Raw genomic sequence first — 27,315 nt, 5'->3', positions numbered from 1 at the left:
GTACTGACCACGCCCTACGTTGCTTAACTTTGGTCAAAAATCACGTTTGCTGTATGGGAGCCCCACTTAAATCTTTATTTTATTCTGTTTTTAGTATTTGTTGTTATAGCGGCAACAAAAATACATCACCTGTGAAAATTTCAACTGTATCACGGTTCGTGAGATACAGCCTGGTGTCAGACAGACGGACAGACGGACGGACAGCGAAGTCTAGTAATAGGGTCCCGTTTTACCCTTTGGGTACGGAACCCTAAAAACAGGTCCTGTATGCATTAGGCACATTTTTATATTGTTGTCCTTAATAAAGTTTCTCATCAAGAAATTTTGTGGGCCGATTCGAGATTGTTTTTTTTTGTCGATTTACTTTTTGTGTTTATGAGGGTATGCGAGGACTACATTACTTATTTAGTTTTTTATCCGCTCACTTGGTTGACATGTAGTACAAGTATACCTTATTGGAATATTTTATCTTATTTATATTATTCGCATTCGCTCGTGTTTTAAGATATTGACGTTCGTTTGGAAATTTTGGAATGTCGTCTACCAAAAATTAATTGTAGGTTATAGGAATAAAAAGTGTAGTCTAAAATAAATTGACAGCTGAAGTAAATGGCACCGTCCGCATTATGTATGGAGCTCCACAGCGCCATCTAGTAGTCAAATTCGAAGCTCGAACTTGACTTTAAAGATCTTATACAATCAACGAATCTTTATTTAGGTACCGCATTATATTGTCGAAAAACTAAGGTATTTAAAAAAAATGCATTTATTTCAGATAAACATATAAAATGCATTTATTTCAGATAAACATTTGAAAATGTCATTCTAGACGGTTCCACAAGTGAAAACATATGTTGACGTTTGTGCTAATAAATTATTTAAAACTAAATTCCTCGCTAAATTTAGAGGAACCGGAAAGTAAACATGCGTTACAACACATACATAATATTAACAAACTGTAGATTATCAGATATATCTATAGCCAATTGCATGTTGACTAACTACTGTAGATGACTCACCCTACCTAAATACCTAACTACCTAGTGGCTCTGTGAACTGAGAACCTCCGCCATTTTGGAAAATTTCCAAAAACTGAATCGGCAAATGAAACATCGAACCTGCTTTCGCGGAAATTTCGCGGAAATCAGTTAAGAATTGCGACTTCTAGAGGAGAACATCCGGACATATATGAAGGTATTTTTGCCCAAGCTGAAAAGCAGATCTTTGCTAACGCTCGGTCAAATATTGTGATTTACTCGGGGTCCGCCATTATTTTTACCGTAGATGATTTTGATGAATGATATGTTTTTAGGGTTCCGTACCTCAAAAGGAAAAAACGAAAACCTTATAGGATCACTCGTGCGTCTGTCTTTCTGTCCGACCATTCCCTCCCCCCCCCCCTTATCTCTGAAACTACTGGGCCTAAAATTATGAAAAAAATACACAAAATAGTACTTTACCTATAGTCAGATGTAGGGTTGCCAGATCGAAATGCGCTATTATCGGGAAAAAATATCAATTTTTCGGGATTTTGGGACTTAAGTCGGGAAATAAAAACCGGCCAAGTGCGAGTCGGACTCGCGTTCCCAGGATTCCGTACATTACACAATTTTTAAAAATGTATTTTTTTATGTGAAACGTGAGTGAAATCTCTTAAAAAAATCCGTAGGGGTCGGATCAAAAACTAAGTAATTAAGTCCGACTCACGCTTGACTATACATTTCTAATAGGTTTTCCTGTCATCTAAAGGTTTACCTACACGACGTACTTTTTTCAGAATTTTAGACCCAGTAGTTTCGGAGATAAAGGGGGGGGGGGGGGGAATGGTAATTCATTTGCCTATTCTCTTGAATTACTTCTAAACTGTTTATTCAAAAATTATAAAAAATATATATATTTGAGATCCTTACAATAGCTCTTTCATTTGATATGTAACATGATATAGTTTGAAAAGCTTTATTTTTTAATTTTCTCATTTACCCCCCAAAAGTGGCCCTCATGTTTAAAATTCATTTGTTTACGTTACATGTCCGTATTTGGGTCACAAACTTACATATGTGTACCAAATCTCAACTTAATTGGTCCAGTAGTTCCGGAGAAAATCGGATGTGACAGACGGACAGACAGACAGACAGACAGACAGACGCACGAGTGATCCTATAAGGGTTCCGTTTTTTCCTTTTGAGGTACGGAACCCTAAAAAACATTCAAATTAAAGTAATTGTATTAAAAACAACGATATTTTACATTACAGGCCGCGTAGCCAAGATGCCAATCGCTCACGCTCCGTAGCGATCGAAACGCAACTGTCACTGTCGCGTTAATATGGAAAAGTGATAGAGAGACATAAAGCTTTTCGCTGTCGAAGCGATAGCGACTGTAACCCTGGCTAGGCCGGCTGGTATAACGCTCGACGCGGGTCATTCGCTCGTGCGACGACAGTTCGGGACTTGAAATTATTGTTTTATAACGTGAAGCTGTTTTTCGGGACAATTTTCAGTTGGTTGGGAATCGGGAACACATGCTAAAAACCGCCAAATCCCGACCATCTGGCAACCCTAGTCAGATGACAGGAAAACCTATTACAAATGTGCAGTCAAGCGTGAGTCGGACTTATGTACGGAATCCTTAGAATGCGAGTCCGACTCGCACTTGACCGGTTTTTTTTATGTGGCCTGCATATTACAAACAAACACACATTGCAAGTTAATTAAATTATTTGAAAGTGTTACAGTTATTTTGACAATGTACATTTTAACACTTACCAGCGTTCTTGTCTTGACGAGTTGGGCGAAACTTATGATGCCTATACTTAAGTTTTATACGTAACAAATATAAAAGCCTCGGTAGAGAGTACCATTTTGTACCATTTGGAGTTGAAACTCTAGGTCCATGGGGTCCCAGCGCGCGTAAGTTGTTCGCAGAAATCGCGAAGCGTCTGGTTGACGTAACTGGTTACCGAAGAGCTGGCGGCTACCTCGCACAACGTATCAGTATTGCGATACAGCGGGGAAATGCCGCCAGCATCCTTGGTACAATGCCTCAGGGGCCTATTTTAGATTTAAGCTAGTTATTAATTTCGTTTAGTTGTACCACTGTATATATATTGTTTGTAAATAAATGATTTTAGAAGTTTTACTTTAGTGGTTATACCTAAGTTATAAATATAGCATGTCTATAATGGAATATCTAATTACTAGCAAAACGGTCTGTAAACGATACCGGATACTATTATAACTCAATGGGTGCATTAACTTAATCTGTCATTACTGTTAATTTGATTATTCCGTGTGTGTATTCATTATTAGGCTTATACGACTTCAAAAAAAATTCAAACCGTGGAGCATAGCAACTGTAGTACCTATACATCACATTGCGTAAAATGACTATCCAGAGACGAAAATTTATACTGTAGTATGTAGAATTGTAGAAGCAGTCATCCATTTTCCTCAAACTAAACCCATTAGGCTATGAATTTAGGAGATACATAACATAAGTATATAATATATTCAAGTGTCCTAGACCCATAACCTAATAGGTTTTATGTAAATCAAATGAGTACATGGAATTCATAATAGAATTATATATAACTGGTTTGTGATTGCGGTTATTTTATACCTTTACACTTAGTAAAAGCATAATCTATCCAATGATATTATCGACCGAGCGAAGCGATGTTCTCAACTTTACAGGTCGCATTAGTTCTCAACCGCTTTTCGTGAAAATTTCAAACCAGCGGGCGCAGCATGGTTCAATTTTTATCGCCTGTCACTTTCGCACTTACATACTTGTTAGAACGTGACAGGCATGGTGACATCGTATGTTTCTTTTCTCTTAATGAATGTATTAATTATACAGTATATTGACTCTTGGAGACCCTATTCATCTCTAAGGATAACTTGATAAACTATATAATCTTATAGTTCTGACACCTAGAGACATTTACACCTCTAAATATTATAGATTTTTATTGTGTGTTTTTTTAATCTGTATTTTGTATGTACTTCAACATTAAGAGACCATATACATCTCTTAGTAATTGTAATACGTTAGATTGAATTGTTAGTTTTATTTAATAAAATTGTTGATGTTATTATTTTTGCTTTTATGTAAATTCAATGTTGACGTGTAAAAGTGCCCTTGCAGCCTTGTGGCCTATTTGCTGAATAAATGTTGATGTTTGATGTGATGTTTGACATGCAATAAAAATGCGACCGTGCTAACCCTGCAGACCACTTACTACATCTACTCTTTGGAGCGGACCCCGTAGACGACATGCCGATTCGATTTCGAAGCGCAAGCGATTGTCACCTTACCTTTGCTGCCAGGTTCGGACCAAGAAAAGTCTGCAGCGGATTTGATAGCCCACGCAGTGTAAGTGTTATTTATACGAGTACGTCATAATTTCATAGAAGTTTGACGTTCAAAATAACACGTGCACTGCGTGGGCTATCAAATCCGCTGCAGACTTTTCTTGGTCTGACTCTAGCAACATTCATGAAAAATGTTTCTAATTGACTTAAGGGGCCCACTGATTAACAGTCCGCCGGACGGTATCAGCCTGTCAGTTGTTCGGAACTGTCAAAATTTTGTTCTAACTGACAGGCCGTTAACGTCCGGCCTCGGAGCGTCCGGCGGACTGTTAATCAGTGGGCCCCTTTAACTATAAATTATGTTACTTACTTATAAAATTCAACTTGTCCATTTCGTTTTCCAGTATCGATCCCTCTCCTTTGCTTCGGCATGATCCAGGGTTGGCTGTCTCCGATGAGGAGGATCCTAGAGTCTTCAGAGAACCCGATAGACCACCCGTATACCAAGGATGAGTATTCCTGGGCGGCATCCGTTACGTATATCACAGGTAAACCATCATTCTTTATTCTTTAAGTAAATACAGGTATAAGTTTACAGCTCTAGATATGCTAAACATCCCTCCTCCTATTAGGAACCTGCAAAGCATTCACAGTTTTAAATCAACTTTAAAAAAGTTTATGCTCGAACACCAATTAAACGAAGAGTGCCTCAAACTTGAGACTAGCTACATTTAAGCACCCTTGACGCATTCCTAGTATTACTGCTTTCCGTCTCTTCTACAACCGCCACTCATTTTAACTGTCATATTAACTATAATTTTAGTTTTATTATATAATATTGTAGTCATAATGTGTTCTCTTATAATTTAGACGTAATAGTCCATGGCCCCGACGGAAGACCAGCGCTAACCTTTAGGCTAGCACCTGCTGAGTCGGGACCATTTCGTGACCATGGTAGTATTACCTGTTGTTTTATCTATAAGTTTTGTCACGAATAAAAACATTCTATTCTATTCTATTCTAAAACACTTCTACTCTTAATACATAGTCATAGTCAAGAAGCTAACGGCTAAGCTTCAGTCTTTGGCCCATCGGCGGAAAGTCGCCAGCCTGTCGGTATTCTACAGGTTGCACTTCGGGGAGTGTGCCCAAGAGCTACACGAGCTTATTCCACCGTCCCCATTCTACCATCGGACTTTTAGACGCACGGCCGGTCCTTACTTGGTAGATATTCCACCAATTCGCACGAAGCGCTTTGCTTCTACTTTCCTTATGCGCACTGCCAAGGAATGGAATTCCTTGCCGGCGTCTATATTTCCGTGTTCTTATAACCCGGCAACCTTCAAATCAAGAGTGAACAGGCACCTTCTGGGCGAGCTCGCTCCATCGTAGGCCACGTCTACGCCTCGGCTAGTCTGTGGCCATGTAGGTCTCTAGGTCTCCATTTTCAAGCACTTACTGTACAGCTTATGCTGACCGAGCTTACCAATCGGGGGTGATCTTGCGTTGTCTTTGTATGCCCGGAGTATGGGGGGTAAACTTAGTTTTTTTTTTGCTTTTTTAATGTATCATCCCTGATGTCTCGATAATGGCTGGACTAATTCCTACCAAGGAAAGGGTTCTAATTGGGTTCCATTGTCATTCGTGTGATCTCTTCACAACTTTAAGGCTAGATTCACACGGGATAATTTTTTCCCGTATACAGTATACGGGATTTTATCGCATACCGTAGTAACAGCAAAATTTGTATAGAGACGTTCAAAATCGTTCAGACGGCTAGACGGCTTTCCCGTATAGACGCCATGTGAACGACTTTGACCGTTCCCTTACAAATTTGGCTGTCACTATGGTATTCGATAAAATCCCGTATACGGTATACGGGAAAAAATTACACCGTCTGAACCTAGCCTAATTATTTGAATATTTTTTATCGCAAAGCATCATTTCATAAAGGATGACTCACGTTAGACCGGACCGGAGCTTCCGGGGCATCGTTTTCTATGGAAAGCATCACGTGACCGCCTGTCATGTCATAGAAAAGTAAGCGCCGGAAGCCGGCCCGGACACAGTCCGGTCTAACCTGAGTCATCCTTAACCTAATAAAAAAAATGAAAACTTATAGGTACCTATATTCTTCCGTATAAAAAAGTAAATGTTTCATTTCCAACAGCAATCATACTCGGACTTCCCCTGGGTTACTTCATGGACAGATTTGGTCGAAAATTCATGAGTCTGGTCACTATATCGACAATAATGGTAAGTAATCTGACCAAGTCACTCGGTATATATGTCGGCGGCCGATCGTAAGATCAGGCATATCATGAAATTCTTAGGCGTATCGTGAAACGTGAAAATGTTTGACTCGATCCCTGAGTCGACGGAGCCCCGCTACGCGGGGCTCCTATTTCCTGGCAGTTTGCCCTTCGGGCATCTGAAGCAACCTAACGAACCTATCCTACCTATATATCTATCGGTTTAATGTGACTATCGTCAAAACATTACATCGGCCGCCGACATAGAAATTACGTTAGGTTCATTCTAATCTCATTCCCCTGGCTATAGGTACATATTCGAAAATTCCGAAGAGATACTTAGGTCATACTGAAAATTCCTCGACTGGCCACTTAGAAAAAATAAGAGTTCTCATACATCAGAATCAAATGGACCCGGGTATGTCCTTAAACTGCGTCCAGGACCCGGGTATGTCCTTAAACCACGTCCAAGACCACCGGTGGACGGGCAGCAGCGTCCCTCAAATTCGGTGTACTCGACTGCGATCGCCAACGCGCCTGCCAAGCGTGGCGATTATGGCATTCATCCCCCAAAAAAGGGGGAGGCCTATGTTCAGCAGTGGACGTCTTATGGCTGAGATGATGATGATGATGATGATACATCAGAATCCAGAAATTTTCGGTATGCCCCACGTACTAATAAAGCGGAATTTCTTGGGAATTTGCGAATAGGTATGACTAGGAGAAAATGATTTTTGTAGAATGACCCTTTAATTGATTACATAATCTTAAGTAGGTAAACATTTTCATTTAAATTATAAATATTATAATAAATAGGTAATTCAAGTATATACAGGGTATCGAGGTATTAAGCATACTTTTTTTTTCTTGATCGAGGGGCTTATTTAAACCCTAAATTTTTCGCCTTAATATTTATTATGTGTTACTTTTAATTGGAATATCCTTCAATCCCCTAATCAAATAATTAGTATTTTTTAACACACCAGAGTTATTTACGATACAAGTGCGAAAAAACAGGAAATTCGCAACGCGTGGTGATAAATTAAAACACGACCGAAGGGAGTATTTTTAATCGACACAAGTTGCAAATTACCTATTCGCACGCGTATAGCACTACGTATTACAGTACATGGCCCTGTGAATTTCTGACGTAAGCACGGAAAGTGATTATTCCAGCACTAGTGCGGGAAAGTAGCACCATAATGTATACCTACTTACTGTAAATATACAGGCAAGGGCCACTTGCACCATTCCACTAACCCGGGGTTAACCGCTTAAACCTGGAGTTACAGTGGTTACCAGTACCTACAATTTGACACTGGGTAAATGGTTTAACCGCTTAACCCCGGGTTAGTGGGATGGTGCAAGTGGGCCTGTGTTCTGTAAAAAAACACATTTCGACGTCTTCGAAACCTTCCTTACAACATACACTCGCTGACGAATTGTAATTTGAATAATATGTATTTAAACTTAAATACTGCTTTTGTTTTAATGATTAAATTTCACGGAAACCGAAGATAATAACAGATTATAACAACAAAAAGTTTTTTTACACCGACTGTTACGGCTTTTAGACACGGTAGATGAATGAAAGAAACGTGCATACAATGACGTCTATAATAGACATTAGTTGACACTGACGTTTAGGTAGATCCTGCGTAAACTATCTAAAGGATGACTCACGCTAGACCGGGCTGTGCCCGGGCCGACGTGGTGCTTTCCATAGAAAATAAAGCTCCTGAAGCTCCGGCCCTGGCCCGGCCCGGTCTAGCGTGAGTCATCCTTAACTCACCCTTCATCTCCCTCGTACTGACAATGGTGCAAGTGTAGAAATGTGAGAAAGTTATTACCTATAAGTACATAAATTAAAATATGTTTCTAAACTAAATTATGTCGAAATCTGACACTACTCTCCAGATACTTACTCTTAACAAAAATAACAATACAAATTGCGTTTTTTTTAATACATTCAAAGATCTCACGTGAGATTTGGGGCAGGTATATCTCACGACATCTTCCCGATGGGAAGGGGCTTAAAAAATCCCCAAAAACACCTCACATAATTAATGAAAAACACAACCCTCCTAACTCGGAACTCGGGTAAAAACAGCTTACTATCACCAACAACGGAAAAGGCCATTGGCCTAAGTTTCCGTACGTTTTTAGTGTTTTTACTAACATCAGCGCAAAACAAGATAAAAACAGTTCCTCGTTTTTACATCACAATAGCGAAGTCACCCGTAAAGATGGTAACAATGGCTATTAGACTCGATATAGCATTTCTTTAGTTAGTTTTAATTAAGTTTCTTAGTTTTTCCGGATCACACTATACGGTAAGGTAAACGTATTACTGCTCGTCACGGTCCCAGTACATGTCATCTTTAAACTTAAGTCATTGTCAATAGAGGCGATAGCAGCATGTCGAGCACTAGTACGTTTATCTTAGGTACTTAAAAGTTTTATTTAGACATTTTGTTTGACTCATAAAAAGCGCCTAGCTGCCTAACCGGGTAGCCTAAGTGGCAAGAACGTGCGCCTTTAAGCCGGAGTAGGTCGCATTTGATATTTACCAGCAGTTTTTCGGTAAAGGAAAACATCGCAAGGAAACCGGACTAATAAGGCCTGTAATATAAGGTCTTTTTTTATAAATTTTTTACCAAAAAAATAAAACAATATTTAGTACCTTAATCTAATGTTTCTCCAAATTGTCCAACAGTTTGTTGGCGGTGCGCTGTAAAATAATCTGAAGCTAAATAGGCACAGGTACATTAATAATTAGGTAACAAGTTAAATTAGCATTAAATTTAAACACACAAAAAGCACATATAAATTTACTTATACATGTATCTTGGGTTGGAATTCGTATTAACTAGTGTCTACGCCAATTCTTGGGATTAGTTGCCAAGCGGGGACCCTAGGCTCCCATGAGCCGCGGCAATAGCCGGGATAACGCGAGGAAGATGATTTTGTTTCACTCTAGTGTCTATACTGTCAAGTAATTTATTATTGGAAATTAAACGAACTTACCTGTAAGTGAAGTTCTATTTCAATTATATTAGCTGCACAAACTTCGAAATGATAAATATTAACTGTGTAGTACGCGCTTATCATTCAACCTATTCCACATGAAAGTTACAGAGGTAAAACCAAAATTAAAAATATGTATGATTTATGAACGCAACTCCAACGCTGAACGGTTCCCGCGCCGTCATCTGTCACGTCATTTAGTTTAGAGTAACAAGCCAAGACATAACACTTTCACTGCCAGTAGCCCGCTAGAGTTCTCTATTCTTAGGTACTTATCGCTACAAAGCGGAAAAAAAACATATGGTATCCGCTATACTTGTAGCTCACGCTGGCAGTGAATATGCCAATAGATGGAACAACTTGGCCTCCAATTCAGCAAAGCCAATATTACCATAACTTTGACAGGGATTATAGGTACACGAATCCCTGGTTGTCTCAGGACAACGTGGGTACTGGGTGGGATGGGTTATCATTTCGAAGTTTGTGCAGCTAATATAATTGAAATAGAACTTCACTTACAGGTAAGTTCGTTTAATTTCCAATTATTATTACGCTGCACAAACTTCTTCAATGATAAATATTAACTGTGTAGATGTTTAGAGATAAGTACTTATTCAAAGTTTTTTTTTTGGCTTTGTATTGCAACAATGAAATCATTGATTAACAATGATTATGATTTCATTTTAAATTAGGTACCTTTTTAGTTATCATTAACTATTTTCAAAATATATGTATATTTAGTTTATAACATTATTTAGAGATCTAGTGATATCATTTCATCAACTGTCTATCGTCAGTATAGATAGTTGAAACAAAAATAATTTAATCCTTATTAATAGATGTATTTCATTTATACCACCAAATACCACATATAAACTTAATTATTATAGGAATATCAAAGAAATCAAAGGATAGCATGAGATGCAATTATTAACGAATACAACAACTACAGTAAGCAACTCTTGACAGTGTGTTGCAGGTTACAACTTTTAGTAACAGTTATTTTCTCATTTATCATAGTAAGGATTTACTAAAATTATTGGATAGAACCATGACTATGAAATTGAGAAAATCGTTATAATTAAGAATCACTCCACCTTGATGTTTTTCTTCCACCAATATTAACTCCTAAACGATTTACAGTTGACACCAACACAAAACAGGCTAAATAGGTGGTGAAAATAAAAATATACTTATCAATACAAGTCTTTAAGAGTTGACTTAGTCCCTCTACAAATCATTAGGGAAGTGATTTTTTCATGATTTTGAGGGCAATAAATAATCACTAACAAGTTAATAACTACCATCACGAATATTATTGTTTGTTATTTATATAGGTACAGGTAATCAATGTTTTACACCTCATCCAATTTAAAATTAGTGTTTTCCCTGAAAAAATAATAATAATACTATGGATAGCAAGGGTTGCTGAAATTTATCAATCAGAATAACAGTAAAGTTTGATATTTTTTCAAGGACAGGGTTTGCACGTTGTGTACAATCACAACAGCTAATAAAAGTGATTTAATCCTGTAATGAATGATTTTCATTAGTTGGTGACATTATTAATAAATAATTTAAGACCGATTAAGGGTACCTAGGTCACACTTTAAGGTTGAGTTTGGTGTAATCGAAAAAACGTTCTTCATAAAATGTTCAATTCTGTCATTTTGAGGAGAGCTTATTCCCCAATAAAAGCACACGAGCAGATTTACAATTATTTACACATCTATACCTAGCTCCCTCATTACATAAGTAATGCTATTAAAACGGCAAGCACTTCTGGAACAGATGCCATAAAGTAATGAATGTAATTATTTTTACATAACATACACTAGTATTTCAAGTGTGTGTATGTGTGTGTGCTTGACGGTGTTGGGCGCAAGGGATTACACCGCACTGTACTCCTTTCTCCCCTTCCTCTTCTCCTTCAGTGATGGCTGATGGCACTTCCTGGATAACACTGGGGTAACCAGGATAATACGCTGTTGAAACTTGAAACCAGTTAATAAAATATGTTATTATAAATGAGAGCTGGGGCGCAAATCTATACAATTATATGTACATATGCATATAAATATTTTGTAAACTGGGCAATTCCAATGACCGTGCCTAGATGCTTTCTACTTTTCCTAAAACTTTAAGACCTTAGATTTCGTTTCAATTGGAAGGAAAACATAGATAAAATATTTTATGCAAAAGCATCTACTTATGTAGAAAAAACATCTGGGTTACTTCACCAGGATATTTGTATAATAACCAATAACTCGGTAGGTACTATATAGATTTCTAAAATGTTGTAAGAAATTTCAAATTTAATTTGGGTTAAATCTGAAATCTTACACTATTTTCATTCAATCAGCTTATGACACAGCACATATATCATTTAAGTAAAATATTGTAATGTTTCTTTTCACACCACTGCTTAATGTTCCTAGACATAAAAATACTGTATTTCATTTCACCAGTTTTTAAATAAACTATGTATGAAATGTAATTGCGATAGCTGTGTTGGCTTCTCTCAGATGTATCTCAGTCTGGTAAACCGGAAATGAGGGTCTTCAAACATAAACAAGACCACCATAAGCTGAACAAAATTAATGTAATGCATTCTATTAGGCTCATTTCATAATTTCCACACGGGTGTAAGTATTACTCAAAGTGATTAACATTCTGCAAAAAAATTTATATTTATAACCCTTTATTTTAATTAGCCACCAAATTATGTCACACTAGGTGATATATTGGAATTGTATTTCTTTAAAATATACGATATTCAGTATAGGTAAGTACTTTTATCTTTTCAGCTCTTTAAATACACACATAATCATATTCATTAGCCAAACTTGTAGGTATCGGTACAAACAACCCATTTATATGAGCAGAGTTCATTAAAAATAATGACAATGAGACCAATAAGTATATAAAGGACTTGTTCTGTTTTATTTAAGTTTGTATTTTTTCTTATCGGCTAAAGAAATAATTCTAGTATTACCCAGCTCTCTAAGGTAAGTACTAAGGAACTAGTTTCATTTGATTATAGCTCCATATAGGTAATGGTATCAAGACTAATTAAGTGTATCTTGTATAGGTATGCACCTACATTGTATGAAAACATTTAATAATGAGCTTCAACAATTGATATATAATCTAAACAATTGCTCATTGTGTTACCTCTAGATCTTAGACACTTCATGGAAGGTCTGACACATATAGACACCTAGTCTAATAAATGGACTTATGTCATTAGGTACTTCATTAGTTTCATAACAGTTCCAATTCCCTGTTGACTTAAATTGCTTAGTTGCAATAAATTTACTTGTCTTAAATATATAGGTACCTGTATTTATTTCTCTTAGGATTTGGTACAGAAAATATTTAAGTCAATATTAAACTGTATAAAGTTTACCTACATTATTATATAAGAACATCATAGGCATATACACACAGTATATATCACAGTCACCTAGTTTTCTAGTATTTGACTATCAATTTCACAGAAGTGATCATATTTCGGGATACCTGCAGGTATTGGCACAGACAAAAAAATTAATTTTGTATGACGAAATCCTTGTAAATATGATGTCACTGCAATTAAAGAAGTGTATTTAAATAAACCACAGCTTATGAGAATTTGTTCTAAATGGACACAGGCTGTTGTAATGTCACTTGAGTGCGACCACATTACGACTGCAGAGAAGAAAGTGCTGCTTTTTGACCAGGGTTTTTGTCTGTTGTAATGTTAAATTAATACTTAATTATATGAAACAAATACAAGTAACAGCAAAACATACATTGAAAAATATGATTGATAATTGAGGCCTTGAAGTTGAAGTACCGGGCCCTAAGCCATTAGTTTTTCTGTTAGATTTTCTTATATCACTTGTTGACAGCATATTTTAAAAAATCTCTAATGCCATTTATTGTGCTTTAGTATTTAAAGGACTGCTGCCTTAGCAAAGATTCTCAAAGAAAAGAAAGTCAGTCACTTGAAAGCGACACCAGGTTGTCATAGCCGGTTGCAGCACAAAATTGATTGAGAGCTAAATCATCACAGTTAGCAACCAGGAAACTTTATTTTGTTTCATTTCAATACTTAGCCTTGTTCCTTACTGACAAGAATCTCACCAGCGGCAGTTTAAGTTGGTGGGTTCATCTTCAGAGCACCAATAAAATTTTACAGCGCAGATTATTTTTGCATAATCTTGTTTAGGTCATACTTGTTTTGTAATGTTTTTAATTATACATCTGAAAACAAACAACGAGGTTGTCCTATTAGGATTTTTCCATATCCAAATTTCTGGTGCCTCCGTCCCACGATGTCAAGATTTACTCGCTTAATTCTTTGCTTGCTGAAATAAGAATAAATGTTTTAATTCACCTACTTGAGGATGAGTATATATGAAGAGATGGCCTATTTGGCATACCACATTGATTAACTCATGGGGTTAAGAGCTGTGTCTAGTCTAACACGCCACAAAACCCAGTTCTAGCAAGACTTGTGGCCTTAAGTCCACTGCCATTGGCAGGTAGGACATGAGCAATATCTCAGTGCTGTTAGTAAGGAATATGACAACACCACAATGTCCCAAGGATACTGGCAGTGAACGCACCTAGTATTAGTATGTGAAGAATTGCCAAGTGCAAATATCATCAGAGATACCTAGGTTAGTACTCCAAAAAACTTAGCATAGCCATTTTGCAAACAGATGCACCTAAATTAGTGCTCCAAAATGCAGTGCACAGCTCAGTCACCAAGTGCAGTTAGCAGACAGACACACCTAGTATAGTGGCCCAGAATGCACAGTGCACGGCACAACCACCGTGTGCAGTTAGCAGACAGATGCACCTATCATAGTGCTCCAGAATGCAGTGCACAGCTCAGTCACCATGTGCAGTTAGCAGACAGACACACCTAATATAGTGGCCCAGAATGCACAACTGGCACGGCCCAACCACCGTTTGCAGTTAGCAGACAGATGCACCTAGCTAGAATAGTCGAAAATCATGAACGAATAAGCACTTGATATTTCTCCACTATATTTCTTACCTTTTTCTTTCCCTTTCAGAATTTTAGATATGTATTAAACATTCGGTCGCTGGCGAGCGAGGAGGGCATAGATTGCTTTTTATACGCCACGCGAAAAATCGCTTTTTTCTCTACGCCGCTGGCGGAGATGGAGATGATAATGCAGACCTAAAATAAAAAGTAGGTACGTCCATGGCCTGCTAGATTCTTATTTTGATATCCGGGCATGGATGGCTATCCATGCTATATGAATTATATGATGCTATCCACGAAACGACGCCGCCTTTGACCTTGATCGCGAAAGTAGCATTTCCTTCTTCAATCTTCTTGTATTTTCTTCCAATTTTGTAATTGGTCGGACTGTCGTACACTAACATTTAATTTTTTCACATGTTAATTATGTATTTACTATTATTTTCTGATAAATATGTTATATTTTATCAAGCTCTAATGGTTTAGGTTGACATGAATAAACACAATGACGTGACAGATGACGGCGCGGGAACCGTTCAGCGTTGGAGTTGCGTTCATAAATCATACATATTTTTAATTTTGGTTTTACCTCTGTAACTTTCATGTGGAATAGGTTGAATGATAAGCGCGTACTACACAGTTAATATTTATCATTGAAGAAGTTTGTGCAGCGTAATAATAATGTGTGTAGATTGTACACAACTTACAAGAGGAGTTTTACCTAAGTTTTTTATCTAAAGCGTTTGGAATTTTTTGTGTTCATAGGTAATATTCTCGTGACCACTCGTGACAACGATAACTCACTAGACTAGTACATACACATAGACAATCATTACTTATTTAATGAAAGCCATGTTAAAAATCAAGGTTTCCTACGACGGACGGCTGTTATTCATTGCTGAAAACCTTTTGTTCCTTATATTCTTCCTTTTGTACTTTTTAGGGTTCCGTACCCAAAAGGTAAAACGGGACCCTATTACTAAGACTTCGCTGTCCGTCCGTCCGTCCGTCCGTCCGTCCGTCTGTCTGTCACCAGGCTGTATCTCACGAACCGTGATAGCTAGACAGTTGAAATTTTCACAGATGATGTAGTTCCGCTATAACAACAAATACTAAAAACAGGATAAAATAAAGATTTAAATGGGGCTCCCATACAACAAACGTGATTTTTGACCAAAGTTAAGCAACGTCGGGCGTGGTCAGTACTTGGATGGGTGACCGTTTTCTTTTTGCATTTTTTTCCTTTTTTATTTTTTGCTTTATGGTACGGAACCCTTCGTGCGCGAGTCCGAAAACTTATCGTACAAAAAGCGGACTGCGAAAAGCATTACTTATCTATTCTTGTAATAAATCCCTCTTATGTACAATAGAAGGTGATTAAACTATGAATATTTAAAGTGATTCATCATTAGTATTTTGTTCTTAATAGTTTTATCTCTTAAATATTTAAATGAATCCCCTTTGACAGGCATATTAACCAGGAGGGCTATGATGGTTATGTCACCATATCATTAATCATTTAATGCATGATATGACATCTGATAAATGACATAATTCGGACGTATTGCAATACAACTTACTTAATATCTTACTAATAATTGCCTGTTTAACCGTTTATAACGACAAAATATAAAAACCGGTTGATTATCTTGACATCACAATCGAATAAGTTGCAAATGGAGTATATAATTAACATACTTATTTTAAATGTTTTGTGCGATCGCTATTCAGCGCTTTTATACTTTAACTACATGATTAGTCCACTGCAACAATACGATTTTCACATCACCTATTCGAAAATAGTAGTTTGTGTTACAAGGGATCAAAATGATATATTTCCGTCAAGGGCGTACATTGAATCCTGAATGAAGCGATGGATTCTACAATAGAATCCCGAACGTAGTGAGGGAATCTAAAGTAGAATCCTGAGCGTAATGAGGGATTCAAGTGTTAATGCCCAAGACGAAATAATTTTGATACCGTGTGACACATACTGCTTTTCACATCAACTATGAGGAAAATAAATAAATCTTAGTGTTGACACTACAGTGTTGCCACTTTTTAAATTCTACTCTTTTTTGCCAGCCTGTACATACGATGTTCATAGTTAATTATATTAATATTTTATACTGGCAATGAAAAGTCGTTGAACAGAAAAGTGCCACTTTGATCCCTCCTAGCAGGGACGAAAAATCCATTTTCCGATTAGGTGATGTGAAAGGGCTTTTTCTTCCCCGCTAGGAGGGATCAAAGTGGCACTTTTATTCCCTGCTAGGAGGGATCAAAGTTGTACTTTTCTGTTCTAGGACACGATTTTTTCTTTCTTGCATACTATTTTTTTTTGTTAAATAATACATATTTTGGAACATAACAATTTCCTCATAGTTGATGTGAAAAGCAGTATGTGTCACACGGTATATAAATTATTTCGTCTGGGGCGTTAACACTTGAATCCCTCATTACGCTCAGGATTCTATTATAGAATCCATCGCTTCATTCAGGATTCAATGTACGCCCTTGACGGAAATATATCATTTTGATCCCTTGTAACACAAACTACTATTTCATCACACTCACTCAGTAAATGTGGAATTGCACGCAAGTTTAGCGGGAGTTATAGAAAAAGCGTTCTCCCTAGGGAGTTATGAAGTTTCTAGTGCCATAATTATTATTTTTTGTCTTTATACTTATTTTTTGTATCGCAAGTGTGATGAAAAACATTGTGTGTAACTCGGGGCGTAATAATATTGCAAACTCGAGTCTATAAATCGCTCCGGCAAGCCGTCGCGATTTAACTTACTCTCGTTTGCAATATTCAACTTACGCCCCATGTTGCACAATGTACTAATTGTAGTCCCAAAGAGACCTTAAGGGCGTCCGCTGGCTGGTGCAGGCGGCGTAGCACGGTGGCGTTTTTATCCTTTGTCACCATATCTGTCACGTTCTAACAAGTATGTAAGTGCGAAAGGGACGCACATAGTGATAGTCGATAAAAATGGAACCGTGCTGCGCCCGCAGGTGCACCGGAGCAGGCGCATGCGCGCCGGTGCCATTCTATGATTCTAGGTAAAGAATTAAGAGCCCGATTCGGATTTTGAAATAGACATCTATTAGACATCACCAAGATACGTTAACGATATGTTTAAGATCTAACCGGTCACATTTGACATTTGCGCGATTCTGGAGATACTGTTGAACGATTTCCACAGGATATGACTTAGAGATCCAATTCACATCTTATAGATATCTTACCTTCATACTTATCTAACGTAAAAGTGACATTGGTTGCCCGAATTGCGCTGCAAAAGAGAACTAGTTGATATCTAAACTATAACGTATCTAGAATGGATCTAGTACCTACGTGTCGTCTCTTGTGAATAGCAATGCACGCACGAGAACTTTCCAAAGTTGCGAAACTTTCCACATGAGAAATTCTCGGTAACTTCTGAGAATGTTCTCGAGAACGAGAATTTATTTATTTATCGTTGTTTATACCATGAATATTCACGATAGTTTAGGTGTAGTCCTTACCCCCAGAAAATTCCGACTTTTGGTCGTCCGCTTCCGGTCAGAAAAATGTATGACGGCCCGGCCAAACGGTCAGACTTAGCTGGGGGGTGCTCGACCAAATGTCATAGAGGGACCCTGGCAGTTTTTGACGCTGCCATTTTTTTTCAATATGGCCGACATTTTTTTTAAACTTTTTTAATTTTGTCCTAGCGCGCTGAAATTTTGGTCACGGAATCTCGGGGTCCCCTAGACACCTATGAAATTTTTTTTTTTGAAAAATGCTACAATTGTGGGAAAACAGGCCACTTTTATTTTGTATGGCAACTTTTAAACGGTGCGTGATAGGTGGGGGGTGCTCGACCAAATGTCATAGAGGGCCCCGAGACAAAACAATCTGCATTAAAAAAAAATCAAAATGGCCGACTATTTTTTAATTTTTTTCAAGTTGGTCCGAGCGCGCTGAGATTTGGCATGGCGGGAGATAGAGGCCTCTAGATTCTAATTAAACAAAAAAAAATTTTTGGAAAATATTGTCGAAAGTCGAAATGTTCTCTGATATACAGTGAGAATTTAAGCAACTTATTGGTAAATTTATCACATGAACAAAATAGCTAACTGTAATAGACAATAATATATGCATAAGAACATTTAGTTTTAAGTTATGCCTATTTAAACTTTATTTCAAGTATATTCTCTTGTTTAAACAATAATTTCCATGTTGCAGGAATGTTCTGAGAACATTCTCAAGAACGTTTCCGCTTTTTGGGAATGTTCTGCAATTTGTACATTGCTACTTGTGAATATCTTGAAGTTCGAATACGGCAGTAAATGTCCAAACAAAACAAATCCACCGCACGCGGCCGCGTCAGCTAGGGTGGTATTCCATCTATCCAATATCATTGCGTCTCACTCTCTCATTAAGAAAAATGTGAGACAAAATACACATTGGACAAAGAAATTGGACACCCATCCTTAGCGTTGCTTATACTATTTTTCGTTAACCCGCTCACCCGCTCCGTGCACCCGCGCCAGCTAGCGGATGCCCTAAATGCAGTTGTTTTTAGGCTGCGGACTGGACGCACTCCGTGCGAAAATTAGATTAGGCCAGATATATTGACTTTGACTGTTGACTTTGGGTGTCCACAGGAGAGACGTCAATCTATACTCTGTATCTTTAGGTATTTAAATAAATGTAAACAAAATCTACCCTCAAATGGCTCTTAAGCCATTTGAGGGTAGTATAGATGAAAACATTACACGATCAAATAATGAGTCAGGTCGTTCAGTGACTGAATCAGGCGGTTTTGTATTTGTTGGTTAACCAATAAATGTTATAACTACCCGAAAATGTACAAATTGTTTGTTTACTTTTATTTAAATACCTAAAGATACAGACTATAGTTGCTGTATATTATCCATTCACATTCTCGATTTCAGGCATATTGGCTGATAAAAATAATAAGCCTAGAGCCTTCGTCGTTCATAATCGCCCGCGCCGTGGCAGGATTCCCCTGCTCGGCCGTCTACATCATCATGCCTTGCTACATCAAGGAGATCAGCGACATTGACCTTCGGAGTGCCTTTGGCTCACTCTACATACTGATCAGGTACGTGTTAAATATGGGTCTCTATTATTTCCCAAAGAGTTTTAAGTCATAATGTATTGTTTGTCCGAATTTTCGTTAGTCATATTTGGTTTTTCTCAGAAACGCGTAACTTTTCAGGATTGCCATAAAACCACAGAGTGCATAAAACAAACCCAACCTAACCTATCTATAGAATAACCTTATGAAAATCCTGAAATGTTAACGGTTTCAGTTTTATGACTAACTATAATATGACAAACAATACATTATGACTTAAAACTTTATCGGAAACAAAGGGACCCCGTTAAATATGGCCATATCCCCTATCCTACTTTTTATCCTCTTTTCCTGTTCCTTTTCCCTCTCTTTGTTTGCCTTGGGTTGGATTATGTTACGAGGGCCTGCCAGTTAAGTTTGTATACTAAAAGCAGCAAAAATATAGCTACCAGAGCTGATCTTGATCTACTCTGCATTTGCAACGATAATCCATGGTTCAATGGGAAAGGCCACGTCATCATTGTATTCATAGGCCCGCAGTTGCCCCATGGATCACTTTCCCAACTGAATCAGGCGTAGCTCACTCCGCGATTTCGTCGCTTTGCAACAAGTACATCCGTCCCACACCAATTTTGGTGGTTAGCCATAAGGACCACCCCACATTTAGCGTCTTTCGAGCGTTGGCGTCTACAACTCTGTGGCCGCTGCTCGACGCAATGTCGACGCAACTGCGCAGCGACGTCATTTTCCATAGCGCTGATCAGACGCCGACGCTCGAAAGACGCTAAATGTGGGGTAGCCCTAAGCCGCACGTGGTGCTGTCGCCACCTAGCGGTCATATCTGTCCTAATCATAACATACGCGTTTTGTTAGAGAGTGAATCAGTATCTAGTACAATTATTTATTCTGTGACTGAATGTTAAATCTTCCCATTCCAGAAACGTCGGTTACCTGACAAGCTACGTGCTCGCAGATCTGCTGAGCGTTTACGCCATGCTGTGGGTAGGCTTCGGAGTGGCAGCTGTTATATTTCTACTGTTCCTATTGCTGCCAGAGACGCCTGAATATCTTATCAAGACGGGGAAGGTTGACGTAAGAGAATTTATACCCTTTACGCTGCGTCTTACGTAAGCGAACTACTCGCGAACGCGACTTGGCGCGGCGCGGCGCGACGGGCCCAAGGCGTTCGCGTTCGCAACGAGTTCGCCCACGTAGGACACTTCTATAGGTATCAACAGATTGATTCACCCCGCGCCGCATCGCTTCGCTTCGCGGTCGCGTATTGTTCGCCTACGTAGTACCTACGCTGCGTTACACTTAGCTCATGCTCCTGTCGCTGCCGGAATATTTCCGAGAATGTAGCTGAAAAGTCATGCCACGGTTGCATGACATAGTGAGTATTTACACAATACAATGCAATGCAATGCAACGTAATGCAATACAATGCAATGCAACGTAATGCAATGCAATACAATTCAATGCAACGTAATGCAATGCAATACAATTCAATGCAACGTAATGCAATGCCATGCAATGCAACGTAATGCAATGCAATGCAATGCAATGCAACGTAATGCAATGCAATACAATTCAATGCAACGTAATGCAATGCAATGCAATGCAATGCAACGCAATGCAATGCAATGCAATGCAACGTAATGCAATGCAATACAATTCAATGCAACGTAATGCAATGCAATACAATTCAATGCAACGTAATGCAACGTAATGCAATGCAATGCAATGCAATACAATGCAATGCAACGTAATTAGGGAATGCAATACCGGGATACCAGGATCCCGAAATACCGGGATCCCGCATGCAATTTGCGGGATTAATCCCGCACGTAAATTAAGCGGGATCCCGCGGGATTTGCGGGATCGAAGAGCGTTCTTACGTGGTGGTAGTGGTTTTTACGTGTTACTACAAGGAACACAGGCTCGGGCACGTGCCTACTGGCGAAAATTCTTCACGGAGCCTAAATGCATCTATGGTGGAAAGGGGTAATGACATGGAAGAGCATTTTGCCCGAATTTGTCTATTTATTTCATCACACTTGCTCGTAAAAGGTGTTATTTTACGTAGGCGACGCGGTAGGTTAAATCTTAAATTTGTACCCAGGGAATTTTGTTATGTAGGTACGTCCGAAATTAGGCATTTTTTTTATTGTTTTCCCTCTTTTTTCCTCACAGCTGTGATGAAAAACATTGTATGTGCCACGAGTGGTACAGGACTTACGAAATCGCGTTAATTAAGCCTTTACACACGTTCTTAAATTCTTGATTACTGTCATTATACCGTATTCTTTTAATACAAAATGTACTATTTCTAATTTTAGTTTACTTTTTGTTTTCAACCTTCAAATTTAGTACTAATTCGTAAAATTGTATACTAATTTGCGGGATCCCGCAAATACCGGGATCCCGCGGGACTTAAAATGCAATCCCGCGGAATACCGGGATTGAGTTCCTCATGCGGGATTGCATTCCCTAAACGTAATGCAATGCAATGCAATGCAATGCAACGTAATGCAATGCAATACAATTCAATGCAACGTAATGCAATGCAACGTAATGCAATGCAATGCAATGCAATGCAATGCAACGTAATGCAATGCAATACAATTCAATGCAACGTAATGCAATGCAATGCAACGTAATGCAATGCAATACAATTCAATGCAACGTAAGGCAATGCAATGCAATGCAATGCAACGTAATGCAATGCAAAACTGCCACGAGAATTCCGTCCTCCGATAATATCTAGGTACCTGTCGTTCTAAATTGAACTCTATTCGCAGGAGGCTAAGGAAGTGATGGCCTGGCTCCGCGGCGTCAGCGTGACGGACGACCGGCTGGTCCGCGATATTGACACAATCGTCTACCGGGACAAGCAGACCACTATGGAAGCCAAGTCTACGTGGGGCACTATTTGTAAGTTTCTGGCGTAAATAAAGTTGAACCCGGGACCCGGACATCTCGAGACATATAATATTTAAAACTTAATAATATTTAGTTAAAAAACCGGGCAAGTGCGAGTCGGACTCGCGCACGAAGGGTTCCGTACCATAATGCAAAAAAGGCAAAAAAACACGGTCACCCATCCAAGTACTGACTCCGCCCGACGTTGCTTTTTAGTATTTGTTGTTATAGCGGTAACAGAAATACATCATCTGTAAAAAAATTTCAACTGTCTAGCTATCACGGTTCGTGAGATACAGCCTGGTGACAGACGGACGGACGGACGGACGGACGGACAGCAGAGTCTTCGTAATAGGGCCCCTTTTACCCTTTGGGTACGGAACCCTAAAAAAGTACTTATATACCTACCAATAATATGAACAATTTATTACCTAATCAGATGGCATGTACAAGTTTAGATGAAGTTTTTACACACACATATTTCTTGCACAAGAAAATGATTGGTTGCACGAAAATGTCGAGTTCTTGTCACTGGTCTGACTGCCTCAACTTTTTTTTACATAAGATTAAGTAGGTACCTTTCATATAGGGTCGCCACTTTCCCGAATGAAGGTTGAGGGAGGCGATGGCTGAGATACGCGTCATACTCGTGAACGGGTGCTGTTTGTGGAGACTGGTCTGTTAAGCTAACACGAGCTATTATACTTAGTAACTTTTATTAATTAATTACAGTGAGACGCCTCATTCTGTTCTCGTATGTTTCTTTTCTTTTAATGAATGTATTAATTATACAGGATATTGACTCTTGGAGACCCTATACATCTCTAAGGATAACTTGATAAACTATATAATCTTATAGTTCTGACACTTCTGACACCTAGAGACATTTATATACACCTCTAAATATTATAGATTTTTTGTGTGTGTTTTTTTATCTGTATTTTGTATGTAATTCGACATTAAGAGACCATATACATACATCTCTTAGTAATTGTAATACGTTAGATTGAATTGTTAGTTTTAATTTATAAAATTGTTGATGTTATTATTTTTGCTTTTATGTAAATTCAATGTTGACGTGTAAAAGTGCCCTTGTGGCCTATTTGCTGAATAAATGTTGATATTTGATATTTGATATTTGATATAATGTTTCAACTTATTTCTTTCAGTCCACGATGCGACCACCAGAAAAGCGTTCATAATATCGTGGGTCATCAAAGTGGCGCAGCAGTTCGACGGGTACCTGATCGTGCTCATCTACGCCAGCTCCATCTTCGACGTGGCGGCAGACTCCGTCAACTTCAAGCTGTCTGCCAATCAACAGGTTATTTATTTATTTTTTGAGTAAACGAATGCTTATTGATAAAATCGTGGGTCATCAAAGTGGCCCAGCAGTTCGACGGCTACCTGATCGTGCTCATCTACGCCAGCTCCATCTTCGACGTGGCGGCAGACTCCGTCAACTTCAAGCTGTCTGCCAATCAGCAGGTTATTTACTTATTTTTTGAGTAGGTAAACTGCATACAATGCTTTGTCCAGAAAACAATTCACAATAACCTTGCCAAATTGTGACGTTTTCAAGATGTGTTCATAAAAATGCAACTCAAGTTAACCCAAACCCATTACAAGCTTTTATTTAGCTTCACCTGTCCGTTGTCTGTCTGTCTGTAATCAAATCTTGCAAGTTAAATTTGAGATCCATTTCCCGGTTTCCGATTGAGCTGAAAATTTGAATGCAATGTATAAATCGGATGACAATGCAATATCATGGTACCATCGAGCTGATCTGATGATGGAGACAGGAGGTGGCCATAGGAACTCTGTGATGAAACAACGCAACCTAATAGTGCTAGGGGTTTTTAGAATTGTCTCGATAAGTATTAGTTGTCTGTCGTAAGAAAAGTACAGTCAGCTATAAAAGCTTGTACCAAAAATGAAATTTTTGACAAAAACTTATTTTACTAATAACATGTTTTTCATGGTAAGTATAGGAGTACCTGACTCCTCGAGAACAGCATATCTAGATCTACTCGTACCTACCATTGGTGATCTTGATTACTTGTGTTTTGTCACGTTTTGAGTTTAAACTTGTACACTGTGCCACTTCAACATTGAGTTGTTGTTGTTAAAAAAAACCGGACAAATGCGAGTCGGACTCGCCCACCGAGGGTTCCGTACTTTTTAGTATTTGTTGTTATAGCGGCAACAGAAATACATCATCTGTGAAAATTTCAACTGTCTAGCTATCACGGTTCGTGAGATACAGCCTGGTGACAGACAGACGGACGGACGGACAGACGGTCAGTGGAGTCATAGTAATAGGTTCCCGTTTTTACACTTTGGGTACGGAACCTAAAAAGGAGCTTCTCATAATCTGTTATATGTGTGTGGTGGTAAAAATTTGTGGGTATTAAAACATCGCTGTGCTATTCAAACAATCGTTCTCGTAAAAATGCAAAAAGATGACAAAAAATTCGAGCAGGGGGGACTTTGAATTCCCACCACTAGAATTCGTGTATTTCGTTAAATAATATCTCCACTACCAGGCATTTAAATTCTACCTATATAATTGAAATCGAGTGGTCAATAACACTAGATTCCAAATTTCGATCGCTCGTACTTCAAAAATTAGCATTTCGGCGTTTTGTCACCGATTTTCGAGTGACGAAATCGAGCGATCGGAATCCAAAAATCGGCCCCCAGGATCCTTATCATAAACCAGCAATTGGTACTCATTTTATTCGAGATTTTTGCCGCTATAACATGTTGACATTGTTTATAGGTTATGGTGGTGGGGGCAGTTCAGCTGGTGGGCTCCATGTCTGCCACGGCGCTCGTCGAGAAAACAGGGACGAAGGTAAAAACTAGCTAACGTGTTAGGGTATCTCCAGTACGACTAAGGTCACAAGCGTGAACGGCGAATTGTTATCTCCCTGAAATTTGGAGAAATACGTTATTTAGAAGATCAGGAGCCTTGATAACATAGATAATTAAACGCATTTGCACCATTCCACTAACCTGGGGTTAACTGGTTAAACCTGGAGTTACCATGATTACCAGTACAATTTGACACTGGGTTAACGGTTTAACCGCTTAGCCTCGGGTTATTGAGATGGTGTAAGTGGGCCTTACTCTGTACTCGTATGTTCCGATGGTAATCTGTAATGCGAGGCGCAATCCTAAAAGTCAGAATTTTGAACTATGACAAAATAAAAAATATCACTTTTTGTCAAAAATTCGGTTATAAAAATATGTTTGGTTTCCGATGAAGATATTCCGAAGTTACTTATCTGAATCGAAGGAAAATAAAGTAGGTACAGTTTAGTTTTATTCGGTTCTATGGTTGACTGGTAGATAGGCTTTACGTCCTAATATTTGTACTAATGATTTGTCCAATATAGTTTAAAACCGGGACCGGAACCGGTTTTTTGCAAAATTCGAATCGAATTATTTTACACTCGAAATGTACAACAAAAAACAAGACAACTGTACTCAGTTATGTATTTAGGCAGGCGTGGCTCACTCCGCGATTTCGTCGCTTTGCTACAGGTAGCTAAAAGTACATCTGTTCCACCCCAATTTTGGGGAAAGCCATAAGCCACGCGCGGCGCTGTCGCCACCTAGCGGCCATATCTGTGTTGATCGTAACAGACGCGTTTTGTTAGAGAGTGAGTCTTCTGTACCTAGTACTATTATTTATTCTGTGATTTAGGTAACGACTTCGTATTAGATTGCCCAATTAGAAATGAAATAATTAACAAAGACCGAAAAAATACCGTTTTCATTCCCATACAAAAATTACCGGTATCCGATCCCTGGTTTAAAATAAATAACACTTTTAAATCGTATATTTCAGAAACTGCTAGTCGGCACATCATTCACAATGGGCGTGGGCATGGGCATACTATCCATCTGGTTCTACCTGACGGCATCAGGCTGGAGCCTGCCTGGCTGGATCCCGGTGCTGGCTCTGTGTCTCGCCATCGTCTCTGACGCGGCTGGCTTCCAGCCCGTCTCCTACATTGTTATCACTGACATGTTTACTTTCCATGTAAGTGTTGGGGTAACATATTCCATAAACTGCTAGTCGGTACGTCATTCACAATGGGTGTGGGCATGGGCATACTATCCATCTGGTTCTACTTCTACCTGACGGCATCAGGCTGGAGCCTGCCTGGCTGGATCCCGGTGCTGGCGCTGTGTCTCGCCATCGTCTCTGACGCGGCTGGCTTCCAGCCCGTCTCCTACATTGTTATCACTGACATGTTCACCTTCCATGTAAGTATTTAGCATCAGGCTGGAGCCTGCCTGGCTGGATCCCGGTGCTGGCGCTGTGTCTCGCCATCATCTCTGACGCGGCTGGCTTCCAGCCCGTCTCCTACATTGTTATCACTGACATGTTCTCCTTCCATGTAAGTATTTAGCATCAGGCTGGAGCCTGCCTGGCTGGATCCCGGTGCTGGCGCTGTGTCTCGCCATCATCTCTGACGCGGCTGGCTTCCAGCCCGTCTCCTACATTGTTATCACTGACATGTTTACCTTCCATGTAAGTATTTAGCATCAGGCTGGAGCCTGCCTGGCTGGATCCCGGTGCTGGCGCTGTGTCTCGCCATCATCTCTGACGCGGCTGGCTTCCAGCCCGTCTCCTACATTGTTATCACTGACATGTTTACCTTCCATGTAAGTATTTAGCATCAGGCTGGAGC

General features: G+C 39.0%; 1 protein-coding gene across 1 annotated transcript in view; it reads left to right on the top strand.

The window, feature by feature from the left end:
- The window catches only part of LOC134673794 (facilitated trehalose transporter Tret1-like), a 32,806-nt gene that overhangs the window by 1,581 nt on the left and 3,910 nt on the right, over nucleotides 1-27,315 (top strand). Inside the window, exons 2-9 of the mRNA XM_063531822.1 lie at nucleotides 4,718-4,861; nucleotides 6,484-6,569; nucleotides 19,542-19,711; nucleotides 20,626-20,779; nucleotides 22,489-22,621; nucleotides 23,779-23,933; nucleotides 25,392-25,466; nucleotides 26,466-26,660. Coding sequence (XP_063387892.1) covers nucleotides 4,718-4,861; nucleotides 6,484-6,569; nucleotides 19,542-19,711; nucleotides 20,626-20,779; nucleotides 22,489-22,621; nucleotides 23,779-23,933; nucleotides 25,392-25,466; nucleotides 26,466-26,660 — 1,112 coding nt within the window. The remainder of the gene's footprint in view (nucleotides 1-4,717; nucleotides 4,862-6,483; nucleotides 6,570-19,541; nucleotides 19,712-20,625; nucleotides 20,780-22,488; nucleotides 22,622-23,778; nucleotides 23,934-25,391; nucleotides 25,467-26,465; nucleotides 26,661-27,315) is intronic.

Source organism: Cydia fagiglandana, chromosome 19 (genome assembly GCF_963556715.1).
Source record: "Cydia fagiglandana chromosome 19, ilCydFagi1.1, whole genome shotgun sequence".
NCBI lineage: Eukaryota > Metazoa > Arthropoda > Insecta > Lepidoptera > Tortricidae > Cydia > Cydia fagiglandana.
Note: the sequence above shows the minus strand (reverse complement) of the source record. Positions and strands in the feature narration are given on the sequence as shown.